Source organism: Camelus dromedarius, chromosome 27, assembly GCF_036321535.1.
Source record: "Camelus dromedarius isolate mCamDro1 chromosome 27, mCamDro1.pat, whole genome shotgun sequence".
NCBI lineage: Eukaryota > Metazoa > Chordata > Mammalia > Artiodactyla > Camelidae > Camelus > Camelus dromedarius.
In genome coordinates this window covers 4,310,988-4,336,878 of record NC_087462.1, presented here as the reverse complement: position 1 = coordinate 4,336,878, position 25,891 = coordinate 4,310,988, and the positions used below count along the sequence as shown (strand labels likewise).

The following is a 25,891-nucleotide window of genomic DNA, read 5'->3' as shown; positions in this document are numbered from 1 at the left end:
TATTTTTTTGCCATTGAAGAATAAGAAAGAAAAATGATCAAATCTTAATAGATTTCTTAGTGCAACATTATTATGAATGTGATAGTCCAATGCTGCTTAAAAAAAAAAAAAAAAAAAGCCAGAAAGAGAAACTGTAAAAAATGGAAGGTTTTTATAGAAAGAAAGGTGGGACAAACAAGTCAACAGCAAGAGAAAAATCTCCTCATTGGAGGAAAGCAGCAGTTCGGGTGAGATAGTTTCTCATTGGTTGAGCTGCAGTGTTTCCATTGGCTGGGCTTGTTGCTGGGCAGAAAGAAAAATTTCCTTCCTCCTAAATCAGTTGCATTTCCTGATGGGGAGTGCAAGGTGCATCTCCTCTGGTTGGGGTCTGTAACTGATGCCTCTTCCTGTTAAGATCTGTAATTGACAGCTTCCTGTTCGCAGGTAATTGACAGGTGGTAGGGCATCAGCACTCCCTCTACAGGCCTTCCCTAAGCCAGTTTTATTTGAGATTTTCTTTTATTAATTTTTACAAGTAGATCAGTGCTGTTGATTGGAAATATAATGCCATCTGTGTATGTCATTTAAAATTTTCTGATAGCCCCATAACAAAGGAGTAGATGACGTCGATTTTAATAACCCATTTCATTTAATCCAAATATATCCAAAATATTATTTCAATTTTATAAAATTTTGCAAAACCACTACCACATAACAATGCTACAATAATAAATCTATTCATATTTAAGGATAACCTATCAGTGTCTCAAAATTTTGAATGACATATTTTGTTTTTATTTGTACTAAGCCTTCGAAATCTGCCACATATTTTATACTTACAGCACGTCTCAATTAGGATGCTAGCTTTTTTTTCTTCAATTAAGTATAGCTCTCTGTGCTACACTAGGACACTGTTGTTCATCTAGGATGCTAGATTTTCACTTTTGATCTGTATTTTAGGACTCATAAAATTTACAGTTGAGAAGGTAGACTGGCCCACCAAGTTGTTCTAAACGTACTTTAAGAAGTTTCCTAATCACTGAATCAAGCATCCTTTTTTAAATTGAGATATAATTCACATATCATGCAAGCCACCCTTTGAGGTGTACAATTCAGTGGTTTTTAGTATATTCACAATTTTTAAAGTTTCAATCTGAGTTAATAAAATGAACTAAAAGCAGGAATCCAGTTCTCACTCGAGCTAGCCACATTTCAAGTGCCCAGTGACCACTTGGGGCTACCATTTTGGAGGGCGCAGATACAGACCCTTCAGTCATGCTCGCCTTCTTTCCTCCTGTGCATCTATCTATGAGTAAAATTACAAAGAAAATAGGAATCACTAAATCGTGGCAGCATCCTGCCACCACCACCATCTGTAAGTTATCACCATTAATGATGTTTCGTCTACAGGCTTCTGCAAAGACAGGCTGGGCTTGGGATGCCTCCCGTGGTCAGGGATAAGCACCGAGACATTGGCAGGGACAGGAACCTGGACCTGAACTTGGATCCAGTCCTCTCTGCCCACGCTCTACGCCTCATACTCCGTGTTCTGTTTCCACCCGGGCAGGGATCTGCGTGGCTGAGCCCTATGAGGTTACAGTGATGCAGGATTTCTTCATCGACCTGCGCCTGCCCTACTCTGTCGTGCGCAACGAGCAGGTGGAGATCCGGGCAGTCCTCTACAACTACCGGGAGGCCGAAGATCTCAAGGTGGGTCCCTGGTGCAACAGAGGCATGAAGAGGGGCTTGCAGGGGAGGAGCCGTGGCACATTCCCCTCACCTGATACTCTCTCTGCCCGGCAGGTGAGGGTGGAATTGCTCTACAATCCAGCCTTCTGCAGCCTGGCCACCGCCAAGAAGCGCCACCAGCAGACTCTAGTCATCCCAGCCAAATCCTCGGTGGCCGTGCCTTATGTCATTGTGCCCCTGAAGATCGGCCTCCAGGAGGTGGAGGTCAAGGCCGCCGTGTACAACCGCTTCATCAGTGATGGTGTCAAGAAGACTCTGAAGGTCGTGGTGAGTCCTCAGGGTACCTGCTGCCCCTTGTCCTTCGGGGAAGGCCCCTGTTCTCCCTGTGCTATCAGCCCAGGTTGGAGACCCAGGCTGAGAACACAGCGCACACCTTAGGAAATTTGAGGGTCCTAGAAATTTGGAAGCAGGTCTGGGATTTGGGTGAGACAAGTGAAGCTTTCTCCTTGGGCATGGAATTTTAGGAGGCACCCAAAAGCTCAGTAACAAAGATCAATAATACTTTTTCATTAAAATATATTTTAATGTCAAGTATGACTTTTTTTAGTTCCCTGTGCTATATAGTAGGACCTTGTTTTTTATCTCAAATATGACATTTTGCAATACATTTCAGTAGGAGTTTTCTTTTGACTTTAAAGATCTTGGGAAAACATTTCACAGAACAAATGTTATAAAGCAATAATATACAATGCAGGAACATGGGAAACTTTTCTGTTTTTACCTACGAGTCTTACCCTCGAAATATACATTAACAGTTCTGTTTCTATTGAACATTTTCCAATATAATCAGAGATAAAATCATCCATAAAAACAAGACTATTTCATCATCTTTTATTAATATTTTAAAGCAAAATGTGAGATCGCAAACAAGATAAAATATTTTAAGACAGTATTTTAAGAAATCAAAATTAATGCCAAAGCCACCACAATGAACAAAATATCAAAATTTTAGAGACAGGACCTGCCAGTGTCAGTCCAAGCCACACTGGAGCCTGAAGCAAAAGAAAAATGAGTTGCCCTGTAGATGGGTCTGTGTGCATTTTTTAATAGTTAATTTTCTCCCAAAATGTTACAGTAGTTGAAAAATCATGGAAATATTGAAAACCAAATGTATTAGAACTGACAGTGATTTTACATTGAAATCTTTCATTTATACCCAAACCGGAATTTATTATAATTTTTCCTTTCTGGCTTTAATGGAAGCAAACTCATATGTTTTTCAACTACCTTAATGTTCTGGAACAAAAATTAACCATTAAAGAATTACAAAAAAGTATATATTTAGGGGCACACATTTTTCTCCTGCATTGGGTTTCAGTATGGCTGAGCTTGGGCACTGGCGGGAAGAAAACCAGCAGTGTGCTGGAGGCTGCATTGCCCAGCTCCCAGGAACCCGCATGCCCGCCACCTCCAAATTCCGTCCTCGCTGCCGCTGTTGGCTTGAAATCCAGCATGGCGGGGATATTTACACCAAGGCAACTGACAGCACTGCAGCTCAGGAGCTTATCTTCCTTGAAAGCTGGATGTTACACATTTGCCAACGCACCATTGGGGGAAACTCAGTCTGCAAAGGAAAATCTGGGAATTACTACCAGGTGAAAGGCGACTGGATTTTAAGAAGGCAAACACAGACACTGTCCACTACGGAGGTTTATTTGTAAACACATGAGAGCTCGAGTTGGGTTTTTTGTGTTTTCGGGGTTTTTTTGTTTTTTTTTTTGTTTTTTTTGGTTTTGTTTGATTGTTTTGGTTGGGGGTAGTAATTAGGTTTATTTATTTATTTTATTTAATTTTTAATGGAGGTACTGGGGATGGAACCCAGAATCTTGCGAACACTAAGCACATACTCTACGACTGAGCTATACCCTCCCCACTTGAGTTGGGCTTTGATCCTAATTAAAATAACCCCTATTTTAATTGAGCATTTACTATGTGCCAGGCAGTGTTGAGTACTTACGCACATTCTTTCATTTAGTTTTTCTTTATTACCTATTCTTATTTACTTCTTTTATACTTTTGTTTTACTTTTAAGTTAAATCATTTGTTTTATTTTAAAATTTTAATTTTTCTTTTATTTAATCCATTGAAGGTCACTGGGTTAAAAACAGACTCTGGAGCCAGACTACCAGATTCAAACCCTAGTTCTGTCCTACTAGCTGTGTGACCTCGGGCAAGTTGCTTCACTTCTCTGTTCCCCAGTTCCTCCATCTTTAAAATGGGAGTGTTAATCGTAGTACCCACCCCATTGGGTTATTGTGAAGATTAAATGAACTAACCCCAGTAAAGAAAGGTCCTAGGCACATAAGAAAATTTCTGAAGGTCTTGTTATTTCATTATTAACTTATAATTTTATTATTCATTTGCACAACAATGGTTATAAGGTAGATGTTTACATTACCTCCCTATCAGGAAGGATGCTGAGGCACAGACAGGGTGAGTAACTGACTTCCAGTCACACAGCTAAGACCAGGTGGACGGCATCACACATATGCCACAGTGATTCCCAGAACAGTGCCCTGCTGACCGGCTCTCTGTCCTTTCATTCACATGACTCCCCCTGCCCCTCAACGCTGTCCAGCCAGAAGGAAGGAGAGTGAACAAAACTGTGGCTGTCCGCACACTGAATCCAGAAGAAAAGGGCCAAAGTGAGTCAGCTGCAGGAGAGGGGGCGAGGCCTGGGTGGTGGCGCAGGGTGGGTGGGAGGGGGCTGGTGCCATCGGTGTCTCCTATTTGCCTGGCAGATGGAGTCCAGCGAGAGGAGATCAAAGCTGCAGACCTCAGTGACCAAGTCCCAGACACGGAATCGGAGACCAGGATCCTCCTGCAAGGTGAGATGCCCCTGGCCCCAGCCCCATGGGACCCAGAACGGGGCGGGAGGGGCATGATCCGTGAGAAGGGACCCCAGTTCCATCTAACTCTGGGGGAAATATAACCACTGTGCCTCCCTCGTCCTCTTCAGCCAAAACAACCCCCACCTTGATCTGACTTATAGAAGGTTCCAGGCAGTATTTAGTACAGCAAATAGCCTTTGCTGATAAAGGTGTTTAAATGAGAAACAATATAGTTTAAGAGCAGAAATTCTGGAACTAATTGCCCCGGAAGGAGAATGACTGGGGCAAGAAGGGACGCAAGAAGGAGCTGAAAAGGCAGCTCGCAACCTGAGAGGTGTAAGGTTTGGGGAGGAGACCCTTGGTTTCCTCATCTGTGATGGGGGCGAGTAATAGTGCCAATGTCTGAGGGTTGTTGGAGGGTTAAATGAGGTACTATGTGGTGTTCTCTTAGAACAAAGCCTGGCAAATAGCATTAAGCACCGACATCAGTATTCATGGCTGTTGTTACTGGAATTAGTTTACTACTGGTGTAACAAGAAGACCCAGGGTCCTGTGTTTCCCCATGAAGCGCAAGGCCACCTTCACCCCCTAAAAACGCAGAGCCCCCTCCAGCCACCCAGGCGTGCAGCTCCTCCGTCATTCACGCGCCCCCAGCTGTCCCTGACCCCTTTGGCCCTGGCTGGCCCCGGACTTGAGTGTCATCCTCCTGCCCGGCTGCAGGGACCCCAGTGGCCCAGATGGCAGAAGACGCCATTGACGGGGAGCGGCTGAAGCACCTCATCGTGACCCCGTCGGGCTGTGGGGAGCAGAACATGATCGGCATGACGCCCACGGTCATCGCTGTGCACTACCTGGACCACACCGAGCAGTGGGAGAAGTTCGGCCTGGAGAAGCGGCAGGAGGCCTTAGAGCTCATCAAGAAGGGTGTGTGCCCCAGGCCCCCATCCCCGCCCCTCGGAGCCCGCTCCTCCCTGAGACCCCGCCCCTCTGGGGCCCCGCCCCTCTGGAGGCCCCGCCCCCTTCTGAGACTGCCCCCTCTCTCCTCTCTGAGGCCCTTCTCTGAGCTCCCTCCCCCACTGGGGGCTGCTTGCCCCTGAGACCCCCCTTTGAGCACCCTCCTGTCTCTGAATCCCCTCTTCTCTGAGAACTCCTTACCCTTCCTCTCTCTGCTCCTCCCACCTTCTCTGAGTCCCTTCCGCCTTTAAGCTCCTCTCCCCTGCAGACACCCCATCCTGCCCAGAGCCCCCCTTGCCTCTGTGGACCCCTGTCCCACCCCTCACAGCATCCTTATCCCCTTTCTAAGCCCCTTCCTCACATACGCACACCAGCCACCCCGTCCGCTCAGCCTCTGGTGACATTTCTCCCTTCCCTGCAGGGTACACCCAGCAGCTGGCCTTCAAAAAACCCAACATGGCATATGCGGCCTTCATAGCCCGGCCAGCCAGCACCTGGTGAGTCTTGCCCAACCTCAGCCTTGCTCCTCCCTGGATCCCAGCCTGGAGCGCCCTAGGCGGGCTTCACCCTCACAGCCCTGTGAGACGGGACCCCTTCACTCGCATTCAAGGCACCAGCCAGCTGAGTGACCCTTATGCAACGCTGGGTCCTGAGCTTTGGGAAGGGAAGCTAGGCTGACGAGGACAGGCCCGCCCCTCTCTGCTCATTGGTTATCTGGGATGGTAGTCTCTGGATCCCAGAGCCAATTGGCTCATGCTCTGTGTCCACCCCCAGGCTGACAGCCTTTGTGGTCAAGGTCTTTGCGCTGGCAGCCAACCTCATCGCCATCGACTCTCAGGTCCTCTGCGGGGCTGTCAAATGGCTGATCTTGGAGAAGCAGAAGCCTGATGGAGTCTTCCAGGAGGATGGGCCTGTGATACACCAAGAAATGATTGTAAGAGGCAGGGATTCAGGGCAGGCTGGGGGAGAGGGGCACCTGGACTGGAAAAAGACTCCACCATCCACCCACCGCCCAATTCACTGCACGCTGGGAAAGAGATATAAGGGAGCTCAGAGTGTCACCCTTCCGCTGCAAAAACACTAGACCCGCAGGATCTGGTGCAAAATGAAAGCCCCCTGACTCCCTCCTGTCTCTAAAAATAAACACAGAACTCCCTGGAGCTGTGGTCCTCAAAGTGTGGTCCCAGGCCAGCAGCATCAGCACCATCTGCACACTTGTTAGCAATACACGTTCTCAGGCTGGACTCCAGGTGCACTAAATCAAAACTTTAGGGGCAACACCTAAGAATCGGAGTTTTAACAACCCCCCGGCCCCCCCCACCACCACCACCAGATGTGCTTAAGTTGGAGAATTGCTGCCTTAGGAATTGGAACCTTTCAGGCTTCCCAGCCTCACAGCTAACCCCTTCTCTCCAAGCTCCATCTGCACTGCTAGGAGCCTTGCTCTAACCAGCCACAGGGCCTTTGCACATACTGTTCCTGTGAGCATTGACTCCTACTCACTGTTCATATTGTGGTTCCATCTTATCCCTCAGGCGCACTTTTCCCGACTTCCTTGACTGAGTCACACTCCCGCTGTCTCACTGCCACATCCACTTCTCCTGCACAGCACTCATCAGTTTATAATTATGTATCTATGGATGAGTTGGTTGGTTCATGTCTGTCTCCCCAACTAGACAAGGAGCTCCATGAGGGCTGAGGCCCATGTCTGGTTTTCATTCACCCCAGCAATAGTTGCAGAATGAATGAATGAATAAATGAATAAATGAATGAATGAATACTAAAGAGCATGGCCCTGCTGGGGAGACACTGGGGAGAGACCCAGCCCTGTCTTGACCCACTGGTCATACAAGTGGGTTGATTGGCATGTGGGGACACACTGGTGACGCTATTCTTGCTTCCTGCTTCCTTCTCCCCCAGGGTGGCTTCAAGAATCCAGAGGAGAAAGATATGTCCCTCACGGCTTTTGTTGTCATTGCGCTGCAGGAGGCTAAAGACATTTGTGAGGGACAGGTCAATGTAAGTGTCCCCTGCCCACTCCCTCCCTCCTCTCCCCTCCCCTCTCCAGGACACAGCCACTTTGGAAGGTGAGGTGCTGCTTTTGGGTCATTTCCAGTCTTCCCAGTGCGATACAACCACCACAGCAGCCATAATAATACTCAACATTCATCGAGCCATTAACTAAGATGCTCATCTAAGAACATCCCATTTTTACAGCCTGTAATCCTTGTAACAGCCCAAGAGATAGCCTACTCTTATTATTCCTAGTTTACAGAAGAGAAAACTGAGACACAAAGAGATCAGAGATCGGACCCTTTCTGCCTGCTTTACCGTTTTCAGAGCGTTGTAGCCAGTTTCAGCAGAAGCCCCTCCAGCTTGCTTGCCACAGCACTCCTACACAACTGACACGTTTATATCCTAGATATACTGAAGACAACTCAAGGCACAGAGATAAAAATCCCTCAGGACTATTTTCTTAGTCTGGCGGATCTTTCGGGAGGTTTTAAAAGGGGTCCATGACCCCAAAAGGGAAAGGATTAAAAATCTTGGCTCATCGCTGTCCCCTTTTCTTCTGGTTTTGGTTCTGAAGCAGAGAAGCCTAGAAAGATGGGCCCCTGGGAGCCTGTAATTGCTCCTCCTGCTTTGCCCTGGGTGTTGAGGGTGGGTCCTTTGACTTTTAGTTTCCCTGCTGGGGAACCTCAGGGTCTGACCTTCAGCCAGTTGTTCCTCCCTCATCGGGGCCCCAGAAAAGAGATGGAGGGGAGGAGGCCGTTACCCTTTACGCCCAGGAGGTACCCAGGCCTTCCTGGCTCCAGTCTTGAAGATTTAAGAGAAATTATGGTAGAAAAGAGACAGCGCTAGGACTGTGGGGTCAGATAGATCTGACTTCAAATCCCGATCACGGGCATTTCCCCTTGCTGGCTTCAGTGTATGCATCTGTAAAATGGGTATAATAATCGTTGTATTTTTTAGGACTCTCTGAGTTGTCCTAGTTGTCACACATGTGACCTAGATGATGCAAAAATAGATGGGGCATTTATTTTAGGGATCCAAGAATTTATCAGGCGCGAAGATGCGAGTGACCACAGCAGGCGCTCAGCAACAAGGCGGCTACAGTAGGAAACTCTCAAAAATGGGCTGGCCCGAGACAGAGACAGAAACCAGCCTGGTTCCCATCCTGGCTTCTGTGACCCTCACTGGTTCTCTGTGGCATCAGTGCCCACCTGACCCAAGGACCCAATGCTCTCTCTCACAGAGCCTGGGGCGCAGCATCAACAAGGCAGGGGACTTTCTCGCAGACCACTACCTAGACGTGAGAAGACCGTATACCGTGGCCATCACTGGCTATGCCCTGGCTCAGCTGGACAAGCTGGAAGGTGCCCTCCTCAACAAATTCCTGAACACAGCCACAGGTGAGGAGCACTCCCAAAGGGGTAAACAGTGATGCATGTTTGGGGTTCGAGGGTCCCTCTAGAGCTGGGATGTGTGGCCCTCAGTGGCACTGGGCAGCTCCAACTTGAGCTGGGGTGGACGGCTCTACCGTGTGAAAAGTCTTCATTGTAAGCCACGTAAGAAGGTTTGGTGCATAGTTCATTTGACAGGGTTGCACGTTGTGCATTAAGTACTTGCTTTGACAGTGAGGCATCATAGTGCTGGCATGGGAAAAGCCCAGGATGCCTTGAGAGACAGGAGGAAGAAGGGCCTCATTCAGTTTTGGGGTGCCACTGAAGCTGGATTATGCAGGGTGGGTAAGAATTAACCAGGAGTAGATGGAGAAAAGGTGCTCCGAGTAGAGGGAACAGAATATGCAAAGGCTCAGAGGTAAGAATGAGCATGGCAAGCTTAGGGGATTTCCTGCAGATCAGTGGGGCTGCAATTCAGAATTCAAATGGAGGAGGGAAAGTTGATGAGGGAAGAGAATGAAGCAGAAGCCAGCAGATCGAGGGCCTTGAATGTGGGCCAGGACACCTGAACACCAAGAGGTCTAGTGTGAGTCATTTTTCTGAGCTTTCTCTGAGCTATTTCCAGGCTGGACAAAGCAGTAAGCCTTGGGGGCGGGGGTTCTCCTTGCAGAAAGGACCCGCTGGGAGGAGCCTGGCCAGAAGCTCTACAATGTGGAAGCCACATCCTATGCCCTCTTGGCTCTGCTTGTGCTCAAAGACTTTGACACTGTGCCCCCTGTGGTGCGCTGGCTCAACGAGCAGAGATACTACGGCGGTGGTTACGGCTCCACCCAGGCAAGTGCCCCCCCACCCCCACCCCAGGCACCTGCGTCCCAACTGCCTCTGGCTTCCCGTTCGCCTTCTGGAGAAGACACTGTGACCAAGAGAGGCAGTTCTCTCCCATGAGCCAGGATGATTGGGAAAAACTGAGGAATCTTTTTTTTTAAGTTGCAAACCCATCTATGGATTCTAGACTACATTCTGGATGCTCCAAACTGTGCTCTGAGCCACCCTTTCCGTCCTGGTGTCTAGATCATGTTCTCAAGGCTCAGGTTTAGATGTGAGCCTCTCTCTCCCCCCGGGGGCGGTGGTTCTGGACCATGTTCTCAGTTCCATGAGGCTCCCACTGTTGCCATGCCTTACTATGAGTTCTAGACCAGGTTCTCAGTTATTCTAGGGCATCACCCGAGCCTCTGTCTCTCTCTGATGGGCTCTAGACCATGGGTTCTCTAACCGCAAACTCCAGCAACCACAGGCTCCAGTTTAATCTCCTTTCTTCCTGGTGAGCTCTCAACCACATTCTCAGTGTCACTTTTGGGTTCTTAATCAGATGCTCAGTGTTCCCAGACTCCAACTTTATTCTTTTTCCATGAGTGGGTTCTAGACACATTCTCAGTGCCACCAAACTCTTGTGTTAGACTCGCTCCTCTGGATGGAGCTGCACCACATTCTCAGTGTGGCTAGACTTTCTGTCTTACGCCTGCACTTTCTGGTGGATTCTAAGCATGTTCTCAGTGTCTGCAAGCTCTGCTCTGACCCTCTCTCCTTCAGAGAGCTCTACATAATGTCCTCAGTATCCAACAACCCCAGTGTTATTCTCACCCTCTGGCGGGCTCCAGGTCACAGCCTCGGCGCCCCGGTTCTGATCTGAGTCTCTTCATCCCTCAGTGGGTTCTAACCGCTTTCTCTGTCACCCAGATTCACCCCCTTTCTCTGTCCTGGGTAATAGGCCACTTTCATGGTGTTCCAAGCCTTAGCCCAGTACCAGAAGGATGTCCCTGATCACAAAGAACTGAATCTGGACGTGTCCATCCACCTGCCCAGCCGCAGCTCTCTGGTCAAGCATCGCATCGTCTGGGAATCTGCTAGCCTCCTGCGGTCAGAAGAGGTATAGCCACCTGGCCAAACCCTCACGCCTTTCATCCTCCATGCCAGCCAGGGTTTGGCGGAAGGCAGGAGGGAGGGTGCATGACCACAGCAGCCAGCGGATGGCTGCATTCCCAGCACCCTCTCTTCTCTCTCCCTGCTCCCTGCAGACCAAGCAAAATGAGGATTTCACATTAACAGCCAAAGGGAAAGGACAAGGCACCTTGTCGGTAAGGAACGGGGACCCACACCTACTTGACCCACCATCCTCTCTAGGCTCGCCCTCTGCTTCCCAGGTCAAGTGGGTTGAAACCTTGTCTCCCCTCCCATCTTGCCAGGTGGTGACTGTGTACCACGCCAAAGTCAAAGGCAAAGTCAGCTGCAAAAAATTTGACCTCACTGTTTCCTTAACACCAGCCCCTGAACCAGGTAAAAGGAATTCAGACCCTATCTGTCACTGTCTCCCCTCCCACTCCCGGATCAGAGCCCAGGGACCCTCCTCCTATCCTCCTTGTCTTCTGTGTTTGTAGTTAAGAAGCCTCAGGATGCCCAGAGCTCCATGGTCCTTAGCATCTGTGCCAGGTAAGAGACGGGGTTATTCCCTGGGGTTCATCTTGGCCATCCCTCTGTCTTTAGCAAGACTTCTTACAAATAATAACTGTCGTACTTAGTGCTTCCTGAGAGTGTCTTGCCGGCTGGGCCTGTGCTAAGCAGCCACAAGGAGGCGGACAGCTCAGGCAGTCCTCGCTTCGCATGGCAGTGTGAGACTAGCAGTGACCGTGACCGCATGAGCCAAGTCTGCAAACTGATCTTAATCATGCGTGAAATCCCTATTGTTCCATGACCTTCAAAATCTTTAATCACAACATCACAAACTATCATCCTGCCAGTTATAAAAGTACAGAGAAATGAAAGTATAATAAGATGGGTATCTGTTAAGTACACCATAATTCAAAACATTAGAATATTGAGAAAACAATTGGTTTTCTTTTTCCCCTTCGGAAAACCTTTATCCAAAGCACTGTCGTTGGGACAGCGTCTCCTTTATTCTCTTTGTGTAATTTATGATGTAAAGCAAACATCTTTCCATGCCCTAGTGAGTTGTCATGTTCCCCTCTAAGTTTGGGCTAACTTCCAACATTTCATCCTTCGAGCTTTCAGCGACATGAGATAGCCAAGTGTCCCTTTAGTGTGACGCTCTTTGCCAGTGTCACTTCCTCTGGGACACCTACATTCTTTTGGTCACAGCCGCTTTCCTCATTTACGTCGCTGAGTTTGCCTCACTAAGTTCCTCTGGCCATGTCACTAGTCTTGCAAATGGCGGCAGGGTCAGCATTCCCGTGCTCTGCTGTTTTTTCTCTAATGCCATTTGTGTCCTATTCAAATTTTGCCTCCAGTGTTATCACTCTTCATTTCATGGCTTTGCTTTCATTTTTGTTGGCCAATTTCCTCTGTCAATTACCCATTTTTGTAAAACTTCATGTGGGTTTTTCCACTGCGAAGTAAAGGAGCAGCACAAGGACACACTTCGCTGTCTGCGTGTGAGCTGAACAGCCGGGGCTCAGGCAGCCGGCACTGACAGGCTTTGAAAGGAGTGATGTGATTGGTCATTGGCTGTGATGCAAATCTGTTGTCTCCATAGTGATTGGTGGAGTGAAGAGCTGGTGACCAGACTGGTACCTTAGGCAGTTACGATTAATATACCGCGGCACTGAAGTCTGAACCATGGTGCTGTGGGACTGGCACCACTGTACTAGGCTGTGGTAACAGAATCACACAAAGTGAGACCTGCCTGTATTCTTATCTTCATTTTCTGGGAGAACTGAGGCATGGAGAGGTCAAGAAACTCATCAGATGTTACAGAGAGCTGGGATTTGAAGCCAGGCAGTTGTGCTCCAGAACCTGAGCCATTAGTCCTCTTGACCACGATGCTTCCCCTTCTTTATTGCCCTTGGGGGAATGTTTCCTAAAATCTAGCATCCCTCTATGATGCTACGTGGGAACTAGAAGCCTCAGTCCCTGATATGACACCATCGTCCAGGCACTGACCCCACTCTGAGGCCCAGCATCTTTTCCCCTGCCCTGTCCAGGTACCTGGGAGACCAGGACGCCACCATGTCAATTCTGGACATAGCCATGATGACTGGCTTCTCTCCTGATACTGATGACCTCAACCTGGTACGAAGGTCTTGGGCTTGGGGGCTAGGATCCGTGAGAAGGAGCCCAGGGTCTGGAAGAGGCTGGAGCGGGGGTAAAGGGACCCAGGAAGGGTTTTCACAAGTCCCATCCTTCCCCAGCTGAGCTCTGGCGTCGACAGATACATCTCTAAGTATGAGATGGACAAAGCCTTCTCCAATAAGAACACCCTCATCATCTACCTGGACAAGGTAAGGCTTTCATTGGGATCTTGGCCCCTACCTGGCTCTGGCCTTTCCTTCTCCACTGGCCTTTGTCTCTGGGTCAGGCCAGCCCCAGGCTAGGGGAGACAGGGTCTGTGCTGCTGGGTGTTGGAAGAAGGGACGTGTAAACCAAGATGGTCAACCCAGGTCAACAGGGTGGTCAACCCAGGTCAACAAGGTGGTCAACCCAGGTCAATAGGGCAGTCAACCCAGGTCAACAAGGTGGTCAACCCAGGTCAACAGGATGGTAAACCCAGGTCAATAGGGTGGTCAACCCAGGTCAACAGGGTGGTCAACCCAGGTCAACAAGGTGGTCAACCCACCTTCTATGCCTTCTGACCACTGATGTTCCAACCTCATTTTTCACTTGCTCCCTCCAACTACTTCTCATCAGGGTCTTAAACAACCATTGGGGAAAAAAAAACACTTTGTTTAAAGAAAAGAAGAAAAAAGTGCTCAGTGAAGAGAAAGGACTTCTTTTGCTCCCCACCCCCTAGCATTTCTCTCTTCTCTTATTTTCTCTCCATCCGGCTCTCATTATCTCTCATGTGATTTGGGCTTCCTCCTCTTTCCTGCTTATTCCTTCCCATTCTGCTATCCTCATATCTTCCCTGCTAACTCCCGGTGCCCCCCGGGACCCTCACTCCACATTAGTCAGCATAAGGAACACCAGCTACTGTGATAAAACCCCTAAGAATATGGGGGTCTCAACACCAGAGACTTGTATTTTTCACCCTGCTAAAGTCCAGATGGCATGAGAGATAAGGAGGGACCCTTCTCCGTGTGGTTGCTCAGGGATTCAAGGACCTTCCATCTTGTGGTTCTATAGTCCTGGGATTTTGGAGTCCTCTGCTGGATCCATTCTCTCTAGAAGAGATGATTGTGCATGGGATGGGTTTTTTTTTTTTTAATGTCTTTTTACATTTTAATTTTTGTACTTTTATATTTTTATGTAATTTCAACCTTACAAATTTCAGAGCAGCATAAAGAAGTTCCATATACCATATACCCAAATTGACTAATTGTTAGTATTTTCCTCCAAATGTATGCATCTGTCACATATGTGTGTGTGTGTGTCTATATATATATATAGACACACACACACACATATCTGTTTTCTTCTTTCTTTCGTTCTTCTTTCCTTCCTTTCTCTTTATTTTTTCCAGGTTTATTGAGATTTAATTGACATACGACATTGTGCATGTTCAAGCTGTACAATGTAATGATTTGGTATGTGTATATGTTGAGAAGTAATTACCACACTAAGGCAGTTAACATATCCATCACCTCACATAGTTATAACTTGTGTGTGTGTGTGTGTGTGTGTGGTGAGAACTTCTAAGATTTACCCTTTCAGCAGCTTTCAAATATCCAGTGCAATCCTGTTAACCGTGGGATGTTTTTAAGGCCATCGATAGCAATCATTGGCCAAAACTCAATCACTCAGCCACGTGGAAGTCAAAGAGGCGGAGAAGAATGATCTAGCTGCGAGCCTTGAAGAAAAAAAACATGGATTTGTTGAATTACTCGTTCATCTTTTGGCAAAGATTCCTGCCCCCACCCATCTTCTCTATCTTCCCCACCAGTATTCGTCCTGATCCCTCAATTTCCCCACCACTGCTCCACCCCCAGATCCCCGTGCTGGACTTCCTCCATGTCACCCCCTGACCAACCTCCTCCTTCTTCCCAGATCTCACATACCCAGGAGGACTGTCTATCCTTCAAAATTCACCAGTACTTCAACGTGGGGCTTATACAGCCTGGGTCGGTCAAGGTGTACTCCTACTACAACCTGGGTGAGCCGCCATCCTACAGCCTGGGGTCTCAGGGTCCCAGGGGCCTGGGAGTTAGGAGTCTGGGGGTCCCAAGGTCCCAGAGGTCTGTGAGTGAGGGGTCTGGGGCCCCAGGGGTCTGTGAGTGAGGGGTCTGGGGGCCCCAGGTTTGGAGACCTGACATCGGCACTATGGGTGCATGGGACTGGAGCTGGGACTCTGAGGCCCCAGGTGTGCTCTCTGGGGTGGAAGCCCCAGCCCTCTGATCCCGCCCCATCCCCTCTGCCCGCAGATGAGACCTGCACCCGGTTCTACCACCCGGAGAAGGAGGATGGGATGCTGAGCAAACTCTGCCACAAAGAAATGTGCCGCTGCGCAGAGGGTGGGTGCTTAGGAGTCAGGAGGGTGGCCACGCCCACTGGACCGCCTACTCTTATGGCGGGATGTGCCCGGGGCTGGCCACACCCATGGGCGGTGGGCCCCGACCAAGGAGAGCAGGACTTAGACCATGTCGCCCCACCCCGCAGAGAACTGCTTCATGCACCACGTGGAGGAGGAGATCACCCTGGAGGAGCGGCTGGACAAGGCCTGCGAGCCGGGGGTGGACTACGGTGCGTGGGGCGGGGTGCGGGCTGTGGCGGTGTGCGTGAGGCCGCGTGACGGCAGGTGTCAGGCATCTGACTGTCGTCGCGGGCGGCTGTAACCGTGTGCTTGGCTGTGAGCGTGACTCTGGGTGAGGTGGGGGATCTGCGACCGTCTGTGACGGTGTCCGCTCCTGGGGGCCGTGGCAGAGGCTGCAGCGTGCCGGGCTGTGACCCCTGCGAGGACCTGCTTGGAGGAGCCGTATGCCCAGGGGCGCCTGCAGGTGGGGGTGCCCCACAGACCACCCTCACTGTCCTCCTTCCCCCCGACAGTGTACAAGACCACGCTTCTCCAGAAGGAGCTGTCCGATGACTTTGACGAGTACACCATGGTCATTGATCAGATCATCAAATCAGGTCAGCCCTGTGCCCTGTCTCCTGTCTCTCTGCCTCCCCCTCCCCCCGCCCCTCCCTCCCCCCAGCTCGGCTTCCCTCTCCCTCCCCTCCAGGCTCGGATGAGGTGAAGGAGAAACAGAGGCGCAAGTTCATCAGCCACATCAAGTGCAGAGAAGCCCTCAGACTGCAGGAGGGGAAGCAGTACCTCGTGTGGGGCGTCTCCTCCGACCTGTGGGGAGAGAAACCCAAGTGAGTGCTCGCCCTGTACCTCCACGTGGCCGCCGCCTCCCTCCCTCCCCTCCGCCTCCTGACCTGTCTCCCTTCCCCCAGCATCAGCTACATCATTGGGAAGGACACCTGGGTGGAGCTGTGGCCTGAGGATGACGAATGCCAGGATGAGGAGAACCAGAAACTGTGCCAGGACCTGGCCAACTTCACTGAGAACATGGTCGTCTTCGGCTGCCCCAACTGACTCCACCGCCATTGTCCACCCAATAAAGCTCAGTTATATTTCACATCTCCCAAAGCCTGGACGTCTTTGGGAGGGGAAAGGGGCAGCTGCGACCCCCAGCGGCTGCATGTGCAGCCCTGCTGCATCCTACTGAGACCTTGCCTGCGTCCCACCCCATCCCTCCTGCGGGCCACCTGCGAGCTCCCGGGCTTCCTCACCTAAAGCACGGGGCCTGCCGTCCGCACCTAGCTGGACGCGCGCCTGCACCTTCCTCCGCATCTCACCGCACCTCAGCTCCATCCTCACCTGAATTCTCACCTTGATCCTCACCAGCAGCTCACTGCCCCTCCACCTGAGCTCTCACCCCCTTGCTTACCTACCTCCTATTGCGTCCTCACCTGAACACTTACCAATATTCTCATCCGGGTCTTTACCTGCTCTCTCCCCTACACGCTCAGCTGTATCCACCTGCATTTTTTGCATCTTCACCCTCTTCCCCTACCTATATCTTTATAAACTTACCTGTATCTTTACCAGCGTTCTTCCCTATAATCTCACCTGTCTTTCCGCTGGCGTCCTCACCTGTATTTTCTCTGCATACTCATCTGGGTGAGGACCTGCATCTTTACCTACATCCTTCTCTGGATCTCTTCCTATGTTCTTACCAGCATCCTTACCTACGTAGCTGCCTGCCTTCCCACCTGCACCTCCCCCTGCGTCTTGACCTGCATCCCCGCCAGCATCATAGCCCTGCGGTCTCCCTCTGCCTCCCCACCTCCATGCTCACCTGCATCCTTGCCTGCCATCCTCACCTGTTCTCATCTGCGCCCCACTTGCCTTCACTCACAGCTCTCTCACTCCATTTCCTGTCTCCGCTGCATTCCATCTGCTGTCCTCTATGTTGTTCACCCTACCCTCCCGGTCACCAGTTTCTAGATGGGCCTGAACAGACCGGTAGGAGTGTGTGAGGCGGCTGTGCCAGGAGGGGGCAGTAAGGGGCACGCAGGGCGACAGCTCTGGCTGGAGCCCTGAGGGAGCCACCAAGCCGGGAGAAGAGGCGAATCAGCAGTTGAGGAAGGAGTGCGGGGGCTGTTCTGGTCACAGACTCACCAGAAACAAATGGTGGGGTGCCAGCCACAAGCAACTGAGACCCCTGGCTGCCAAGGGACCCCCAAATGCCTATTCTAACTCCTCGTGTGGTTCTTGAGGACCGTTGAGGGTGAGATCCAGGCTAGGCCTCTGGGTCAGGTTATTACAGAAAAAACCCTGGACCTGGAAGTCATCCCAGCATAGACCCCTTCCCCTAAGACCCGAGGTCCTGGAATCCTCAACCTCCCAACTCCAGGAATATGAGGGAAATCGGTTCACAGCCCACCCCTCCCTCCAGCCCCCTACTGCCAGAGACCCCTGTCAAAGGGAGACTCGGAGATCCTCATCACCCACGTGGTGTCCCAGCTGACATCTGCTGGGCCCCGTCCTCCTTTGTGACTGATTTCTCACTTCTTTTCTTGTTCATGTCCCCTTTCTTCTGCCCTGGAATTCACTTTCTTCATTTCTTTAACTCACGGCGTGGTGTTGTTTGAGCACCTGTGGTTCCAGGCTGTGAACAGCACAGACAGGGTCTTATGAAACTTACATTCTAAAGACAGCATAGAGTTGATTTCATACAGTGGGGGCGTCCAAAAAGGAAACGAGAACAGAGTGACCTGGGGAAGCCACCAGTGGTCATTTAGCTTGAGGGATGGTTCATTTCACGTGTCACTTTGGCTAGGCTGTGGTGACCAGCTGCTTGGTCAAACACCAGCCTAAATGTTGCTATGAAGGTATTTTTTAGGATGTGATTCACACGTACAGTCAGTTGACTTTAAAAGCAGATTACCCTTGATAATGTGTGTGGGCCTTATGCAATCAGTTGAAGGGCTGAATAGAAAATATAGGTTTCCTGAGGAGGAAAAAATTCCAGATGGTGGCATAGAAATTCTACCTGAGTTTCTCATCTTCAGACTCAAGACCACAACATCAACTCTTAACTGAATCTCCAACCTGCTGGCTTGTCCTACAGATTTCAGATTTGCCAAGCAGCAAAATCTCATGAATTATTTCCTTAAACCTCTCTCTCTCTCTCTCTAAAAATAGATAGGTAAATAGTAGATGGATAGATAATAGATAGATAGATAGCAATTAGAGACAGAGATTAGAGACAGAGATAAACCATCAGTTCTGTCTCTCTGACAAACCTTGCATAATACAAGTGGTCAAGGAAGGCTTCTGTGAAGAGTCAAGAAATAAATGACAAGGTGGGGCCAGCCACGAGGATCTGGAAAAGACTGCTCCACACACAGGGAAGAGCGACGCAAAAGGCCCGGGTGCCTTGGACAGAGTAACCAGGCTGCGAGGACTTCAAGACGGTGAAAACCACTTACTGTCTATTCTTAGCTCAAGAGGTAGCCCTTTTCCTATAAAGGCCCATATACTAAATATTTTAGCCTTTGAGGACCAAGAGATAAAATAGAGGATATTACGAAGGTACTTATGAAAAAGAGGAAGTTTCCATCCTGCCATATGCCCTGTTTGCTTGGGATGGGCCATCCAAGATGGTGGCCACGATTTGTACCTGGCTGCTGGAGATACTCTCTAGATGAAGGGCGGTGGACCCACTGCTTGGAGGTCCAGGCAAGTGGAGAAGGTGAGGGGTGACCACTGAGGCCAGTTTTTCTCTCTGCTCCAGTGATACCCAGATCCCAGCCAACCTCTCCTTCCCAAGGCCCACCTGTCTCATCTGGATTTGCTGTCCAGAGGTGAGGCAACAGACTGCGTCACAAACCCCCAGAATGAGATGCATCCATTCAGTGCCCAACAGTTGTCAACAGAGGACACTCCAACATGCCAGTGGAAGCCAATGAGACCAGCACAAGGCATGGGTGGCAGCGAGCTTCGGCCGCTGGCCAGGGAGGCTGGTATTGGGAGCAAACTCGGGAAGAGGGGGCAGGGGGGATGCCCCATCTGGGACTCCAGAGCACACTAAAGTGCCAGCTCCCAAGAGCAGCTTCTATGCCTGGACAGAACAGGAGCTTGGCTGGATTTGACCCACAAGCTGTAATTTGCTAACCCCTGTAAGCTCAATGGGAAGCCATTGGAAGATTTTAAACAGGGAAGAGATGAGAACTGACTTAGGTGTTTAAAAAGCTGATGTCAGCAATTCCAATCTTACGTGTATTCCCAAAAGAATCGAGACCTGGTACTCAGACAAATACACGCACACACTTCCTCATAGCAGTGATTTTCACAGGAGCCAAAAGGCAGAAATGACTTAAATGTCCATTAATGGTTGAATGGATAAGTAAAATGTGGTTCATCCATATACTGGAGTATTACTCAGCCTTAAAAAGGAGTGAAGCACTGACACATGCTACAATGTAAATGGACCTTGCAAGCATTATATCTGGTGAAAGGAGCGAGACACAAAAGACCACATACGGTGTATTTCCTTTTTTTTTTTTTTTTTTTTTTTGAGTGTCTGAAACAGGTAAATGCATAGAGTAGGAAAGCAGACTAGCGGTTGCCAGGTTTTGGGGGAGAATTGGGGATGGGAAATGACTGCTTAATGGTTATCAGGTTAACTTTTGAGGCACTGAAATTCTTGGGAACGAGATAAGAGTTGCACAACATTGTAAATGTGCTAAATGACACTGAGTTGCTTCTTCCAAATGGTTTGTTTTATGTTATGTGAATTTACCCCAATAAAATAAAATCGGAAATAAATGAGCAAGGTCACCCTAATTCAAGGATAGAGAATGAATTATAAGATGACAAGTGGTATAGCAGGAGGTCCGGGTGGGAAGCTACTGTAACAGTCCAGGCAAAAAATGATGGATGCCTCAGTGTCTTAGATACCCTAGACTGAGTGGCTTGAACAACAGACATTTATTTCTTGCAGGTCTAGAGGCTAGAAATTTGAGATCAGGGTGCCTGTGTGGTTGGGTTCCACTGAGAGCCCTCTTCCTGGCTTGTACATGGCCTCCTTCTCTGTGTCCTCCCACGGCAGAGAGGGAGTGAGAGCATATCCCTCATGTCTCATCTTATAAGGGCACTAATGCAATTCAGGAGGGCCCCACCCTTCTGCCCTAGCACCTCCCAAAGTCTCCACCACCAAAGCCCATCACACTGGGGGTTAGGGCATCAACATACCAATTTAGGGGGAGAGAGGACACAATCGTTCAGTCCATAGGACTTAACCAGTGTGCGGATGGAAACAGGTGGCTGGATTCAGGTCTGTTTTGGAGGTTGAACCGACAGGGCTTGCTGGGGGTGAGATGTAGTGACAGGACGAAGGGAGGGGTCCAGGATGATTCCCAGGCCTTGGGTTTAGTTAACTGAGTGGACAGTGGCTCCACCGTTCGACTGTGAGTTCTGATGAAAACTTGCATGCATGCACACACATGTGCATACAGCCATGCAAGCACATGTACACACGTGCAGACACCTGCATGCCCACACTGTGTGTGCACCTGCACACATACATGCATGCTGGCACCTGTGCACACCTGCATGCCCACACTATATATATAAACAGCACACACACAAGCCACTCTAGTGTTTTGCACTGCTTTTATCACCATCTCCAACACTGTATAGTGTTTTCTCATTTATTAGGCTCATTGTCTTTCTCAGCCCACTAGAATCAGGGAGCCACAAGATCGAGACTTCTGTCTCTCTTGCTCATGGCTGCACCCCCAAACCTAGAACAGTGCCTGGCACACAGGTGGTGCTCAATAAATATTTGGCAATCTGGTGAACGACGAGGCCAAAAAGGAAAGCTGGGCCCTTCCCTCTCCCATCCCCACGTGAGTCACATCTTCAGAAGCCTCTGGAAAGTGTGAGAGATCAGATGAGTGAGAGTAAGATGGGCCGGGCCGGGCCGAGGGTGGGCGGACAGGAAGAAGAGGAGAGCGAGTGGGGAAAGGGGAGGGGCTGAGCCCCAGCTCTAAAGGCAGCCCGGGGACCCAGGGGCGCCTGTCTGCAGCGTGCAAAGCCTGGGAGGGTGGGGCAATTGTGGTTTCCTCCGGGCCCCGCAGGAGCCAGGCGTGCCAGCCCAGCCCGGGGCGTCGTGGGGCCTCGTCCACTCAGGCATGGAGGAGACAGCCGTGCGGCCCTCGGTGTTCGTGGTGGATGGACAGACAGACATCCCGTTCACGAGGCTGGGGCGCAGCCGCCGAAAGCAGCCCTGCAGTGCTGCCCGGCTGGGCCTGGGCCTCCTGCTGCTGCTGCTGGCGGCCGGCCTGGCGGTGCAGGGCTGGTTCCTCCTGCAGCTGCACTGGCGCCTGGAGGCGGTGATCATCCCTCTGCAGGTAAGTGGCTCTGGGGGTGCTCAAAGCCCGTGGGTCTCCTGTGTCACAGTGCGTCTCTGTGTGTGTATGTGCAGAATGGATGACAGACTAAGAGCAGCCCAGGGCAAATTAATTCACCTCTCTGACCCTCAGGTTCCTCATCTGTGAAATGGGCGTGATAACGAGTGACCCTGTAGGGAACAAAATATGATGTAGCCCAGGTGGTGCCCGGCTGGATCACGGCAAGCGTTCAACCAGTGGGGACCAACATTCTGTTTTTAATTATTGAGATATAATTGACATAGAACGTTGTGTGAGCTTAAGGTGTACAACGTGTTGATCTGATACATTTATATTGCAGTAGGGTTGCCAGCGTAGCGTTAGCTAACACCTCTCTGGTGTCACATCGTTATTTCCTCGAGTGATGGGAACAAATAAAATCTAGTCTCTTAGGAAGCTGAATGTTTCTAATACAGTTGTGCTGTCTGGAACCCCCAGAACCCACATTCTGACTTTGCAGATTATTATCAGCCACACCCTGATCGCCATTACCTACTGTGAGAATCTGTGTCAGTTCCCTGTTGGCTGCGGACGTCTCTGTCTGTCTGCCACACCTGTGGGACTGTTTGGCCCACACCATGCCCACGTGGTCTTGGCCTTTTTTGTTTCCAGGTCTGTTCTCCTCCTCTTCCAGGCTGGATGTGATGGCCACAGGCCCACGCGGACCCCTGCTGCAGTCTGCATATGTGTACCTGCGTGTCCACCTCCTTGCCCAGCTACAGCCCGTGTGTTAACTGTTGGCATGTCCTTGTGTCTGGGTCTCTGTGTGCATGGACCCACGTGGATCCCCAAACTGTGTATCCACATGTCTGCATCCACGTGTGTCTTGTCAGTGTGTCACGTAAGCATCTGGGTCTGTGCCCTGAGTCATGTGTCCATACCCACGTGTTAGCATTTACATCCAAGCATCCAGCCATTAGGGTATTCGAGTGTCTCTGATATCACTGATTTTGTAAACCCTTACATAGTGCTTGCTACGCGCCAGGCAGTGTAATATGCTTTTCCCGTGTAGATTTGCTGAATCCTAAGCAGGCACTATTCATGTCCATTTATGGAGGGGAAAGCTGAGGCACTGGGTGGTTATGAGTCTGCTGTGGGGCAGGAACCAGGGTGAGGGGGCAGTGTGCACATGGCCTTGGATACGTCTGAGGGTGGTGTCTGTGCCCACGGCCTGCGTGTGTCTCTCGGCCACCAGTCTGAGTGATGCCAGGGCACGGGGCCCGCAGGTCCTCACCAGGGGCTGCTCTGCATTTTTAGGACAGACGTGCGGGATCCTGGGAGCAGCTGGTGCAAGGTGGGTCAGGGTCCTGGTGCCTGGGGAAGGGGTCGGGCTGGTTCCCACACTGCCGCCCCCACACCCTCAGCCCATTGCCCAATGTGATTTGCACAACCGGCCCAGGCCCCACAGATGGCGGAGAAGCAGAAGTTTGGGGCGCTCCGGAAAGGGCAGGGCTGACACCGGGAGATGGACTTGCTGACCTCTCTGGGTGCTGGCCCTTGCCCCCACCACTGCCTTCGCCTCTGACCTCCGACCCTCTCTCCCCAGAGCGGAGGACCCAGCAAGCCAACCCCGCAGCACACCTCACAGGTGAGGGGGGTCCCGAGCCCTGCCACGGGGCGGGGGTCAGCATGTTTTGGGGACATGAGACAGACACCCCATGTCAGAGGACCCCTTCTTTCACTCAGTGATTATGCAGAGTTGCTCAGCACACAGGCACCCCCTAGGTCCATTAATTTCTAATTTTATTTATTGAATAGACCCTTATACTGCGCTGCCCTGTCGCGCACGGTGATGTGCTTTATACGTTATTAATTCATTAGATCCTTAGCGGGGACTGTTCTCTCCATTTTACAGAAAGGGAGACTGAGGCACATAGAGGTTATGAGGCTGCCAAACCAGAACGTGTTCTGCCTCAACCCCTCAGTTCTGCCCCTGTTTTGACGCTCTGGGCAAGTCATTTAATTGCTCCATGCCTCAGTTTCCCCGACTGCTGGAAGGGGAGGAAAAACAAAATAAGATGCATGATCAGCAAGTTATTTTGCCAGTCTCCCCACCTGTAAAGTGAGGCTACAGTGAGGTCGTCCGTCTAAAGCTCTCACACAGCCTAGCACAGAGGGAATGGGTCTCAGAGAGGCGTGGCGGCGGGCTCAGGGTCACACAGCAAGCCTTCGTCCCCCTCCGCAGGGGCCAACTCCAGCCTGACGGGCAGCGGGGGCCCGCTGCTGTGGGAGACGGAGCTGGGTCTGGCCTTCTTGAGGGGCCTCACCTACAGGGACGGCGCCCTGGTGATCGCCCAGACGGGCTACTATTACATCTACTCCAAGGTGCAGCTGGGCGGCGTGGGCTGCCCGCAGGGCCTGACCGGCGGCCTGCCCATCACCCACGGCCTCTACAAGCGCACGGCGCGCTACCCCGAGGAGCTGGAGCTGCTGGTCAGCCGGCGGTCCCCCTGCGGGCGGGTCAGCAGCTCCCGGGTCTGGTGGGACAGCAGCTTCCTGGGCGGAGTGGTCCACCTGGACGCCGGCGAGGAGGTGGTGGTGCGCCTGCCGGACGAGCGCCTGGTCCGGCTCCGCGACGGCACGCGCTCCTATTTCGGGGCGTTCATGGTGTGAAGGAAGGCGCGGTGGTGACTGGAACGGGGGAGACCTCAGAGGGTGCCTCGGGAGACCGGCAACCCAACAAGCGGAGATTTTGCAGCGTGCCCATGGGAACCCCAAACTCAGCAGGTGCAGCGCTCAGTGGGGACCACCGGGGGCAAGAACCCGGCCACCTAAGAAGTTAAAGACCCAGCCGGCACTTCCGGAGAACCAAAGGGAACTGCAGACCCCACCATGCTCAGCACTGCAGACCCCGACCCGGAGACTTAGGGGACTGCTGGCCCCCAGGCAGGGGTGAAGCTCATCTGCCTGATATTCAGGAAGAAGGGGTGAGGGGTGGGTATTTATACTTCCGACTCAGAGGACAGCGGGACTTGGGGGCCCAGGGACTTGGCAGTGGGCAGGAAACAGCATCCTCCCCACTCTCTCAGTGTGGGCGGGGTGGTGCCCGGGAGGGAGATTTATCATCAACACTCACCCACGTGGGGAGCCCCGCCCCGCCCCGCCCCGCCCACGGTCACAGTCACATACCCCAGCCCCAGCCACGCGCTGTGGCCGCGTCTCCACCTGGCCACAAAGGTCCACTCAGAGACACAGTCACCGCGATGTGCTGGCTGATGGGGTGCTGCGACTGGCTCTTGCGAGAGTGGAGACGTTCTGTAGTGTTTGCCTGTATCCAGGAGGCAAACAGTCCCACGGAGGCTGGTTTCTGGCTACTGTGTAAATCGTCACCCGGCTGGCTGTGTGCTGGCACTGCGAAGCGCTCAGATTCCTCCAGGACACCGTGGCTATTTCGGCACCCAAGCCAGATCCTGGCATCAGGCACTTGGAAAATGTCTGCAGAAAGAAAAAGAGAAAAAAGGAAGGAAGGAGGGAGGGAAGGTGAGGGAGGAAAGAAAGAAAGACAGAAATATAGAAAGAAAGAAAGAGAGAGAGAAAGGAGGGAGGGAGGAAGGAAGAGAGAGAGAAAAGAAAGAGAAACAAAGAAAAAGAAAGAAACCACCTCCATCACATATGTGAATTTATATCTTAGTAAAGCTGTCTTTTTAAAATACTTTATTTCCTATTAATTGCTGAACAGTCTTTCCTAGTGCACACATACCACAGTTTGTTTAAACATTCACTCACTGAAGGACATTCAGATCTGTGTCCAGTTTTTGGCTATTATGATAAAACAATGATTGCTTGGAAAAAAAAAAAAAAAAGAAAGAAACCTTCATCACAGCTCCAGCATCACGGAGAATCACATCTCCATGAGCTCAGTCACTCCTTCACAACCACAGACACATACACACAAAGCATCACATTCTCACACAACCTCACACAAGTCACAGACAGCGTCGCAAACCCTCTGGCACAAACACCGCGTTACAACCAATTATGACACAACCACACACAAATCATCATCACAACCTTAGTCACCCACACGGCCCACACAGCCACACCATGTGACACATGGATGCAATGCTTGTCACACCAGACTTT

At 50.9% G+C, this 25,891-nt stretch overlaps 2 protein-coding genes across 5 annotated transcripts in view; both read left to right on the top strand.

The window, feature by feature from the left end:
• Window positions 1-16,485, top strand: part of C3 (complement C3) — a 30,332-nt gene extending 13,847 nt beyond the window's left edge. The window contains exons 20-41 of the mRNA XM_031437068.2: window positions 1,547-1,689; window positions 1,783-1,995; window positions 4,307-4,373; window positions 4,470-4,556; window positions 5,280-5,483; window positions 5,935-6,010; window positions 6,288-6,447; window positions 7,434-7,532; window positions 8,770-8,926; window positions 9,588-9,751; window positions 10,686-10,844; window positions 10,993-11,052; window positions 11,161-11,251; window positions 11,353-11,404; window positions 12,913-13,000; window positions 13,120-13,209; window positions 14,912-15,017; window positions 15,286-15,375; window positions 15,521-15,604; window positions 15,908-15,991; window positions 16,084-16,219; window positions 16,301-16,485. Of these exons, the coding sequence (XP_031292928.2) occupies window positions 1,547-1,689; window positions 1,783-1,995; window positions 4,307-4,373; window positions 4,470-4,556; window positions 5,280-5,483; window positions 5,935-6,010; window positions 6,288-6,447; window positions 7,434-7,532; window positions 8,770-8,926; window positions 9,588-9,751; window positions 10,686-10,844; window positions 10,993-11,052; window positions 11,161-11,251; window positions 11,353-11,404; window positions 12,913-13,000; window positions 13,120-13,209; window positions 14,912-15,017; window positions 15,286-15,375; window positions 15,521-15,604; window positions 15,908-15,991; window positions 16,084-16,219; window positions 16,301-16,442 (2,552 nt within the window). The 3' untranslated portion in view covers window positions 16,443-16,485. The remainder of the gene's footprint in view (window positions 1-1,546; window positions 1,690-1,782; window positions 1,996-4,306; window positions 4,374-4,469; window positions 4,557-5,279; window positions 5,484-5,934; window positions 6,011-6,287; window positions 6,448-7,433; window positions 7,533-8,769; window positions 8,927-9,587; window positions 9,752-10,685; window positions 10,845-10,992; window positions 11,053-11,160; window positions 11,252-11,352; window positions 11,405-12,912; window positions 13,001-13,119; window positions 13,210-14,911; window positions 15,018-15,285; window positions 15,376-15,520; window positions 15,605-15,907; window positions 15,992-16,083; window positions 16,220-16,300) is intronic.
• A 4,911-nt stretch (window positions 16,486-21,396) lies between these two features.
• Window positions 21,397-25,661, top strand: TNFSF14 (TNF superfamily member 14). 4 transcript variants are annotated; one of them, XM_010998274.3, is made up of 4 exons: window positions 21,397-21,769; window positions 23,066-23,102; window positions 23,208-23,396; window positions 23,994-24,568. In XM_010998274.3, the coding sequence occupies exons 1-4, from the start codon at window positions 21,551-21,553 to the stop codon at window positions 24,419-24,421; spliced, it is 873 nt and encodes a 290-aa protein (XP_010996576.2). In that variant the 5' UTR covers window positions 21,397-21,550; the 3' UTR covers window positions 24,422-24,568. The 4 variants fall into 4 exon arrangements, with proteins under 4 accessions (XP_010996576.2, XP_010996577.2, XP_064335878.1 ...); XM_010998275.3 differs by having other exon boundaries at window positions 21,399-21,769; window positions 23,355-23,396; XM_064479808.1 differs by having other exon boundaries at window positions 21,400-21,769; window positions 24,134-25,661.
• The last annotated feature ends 230 nt before the right edge of the window (window positions 25,662-25,891 follow it).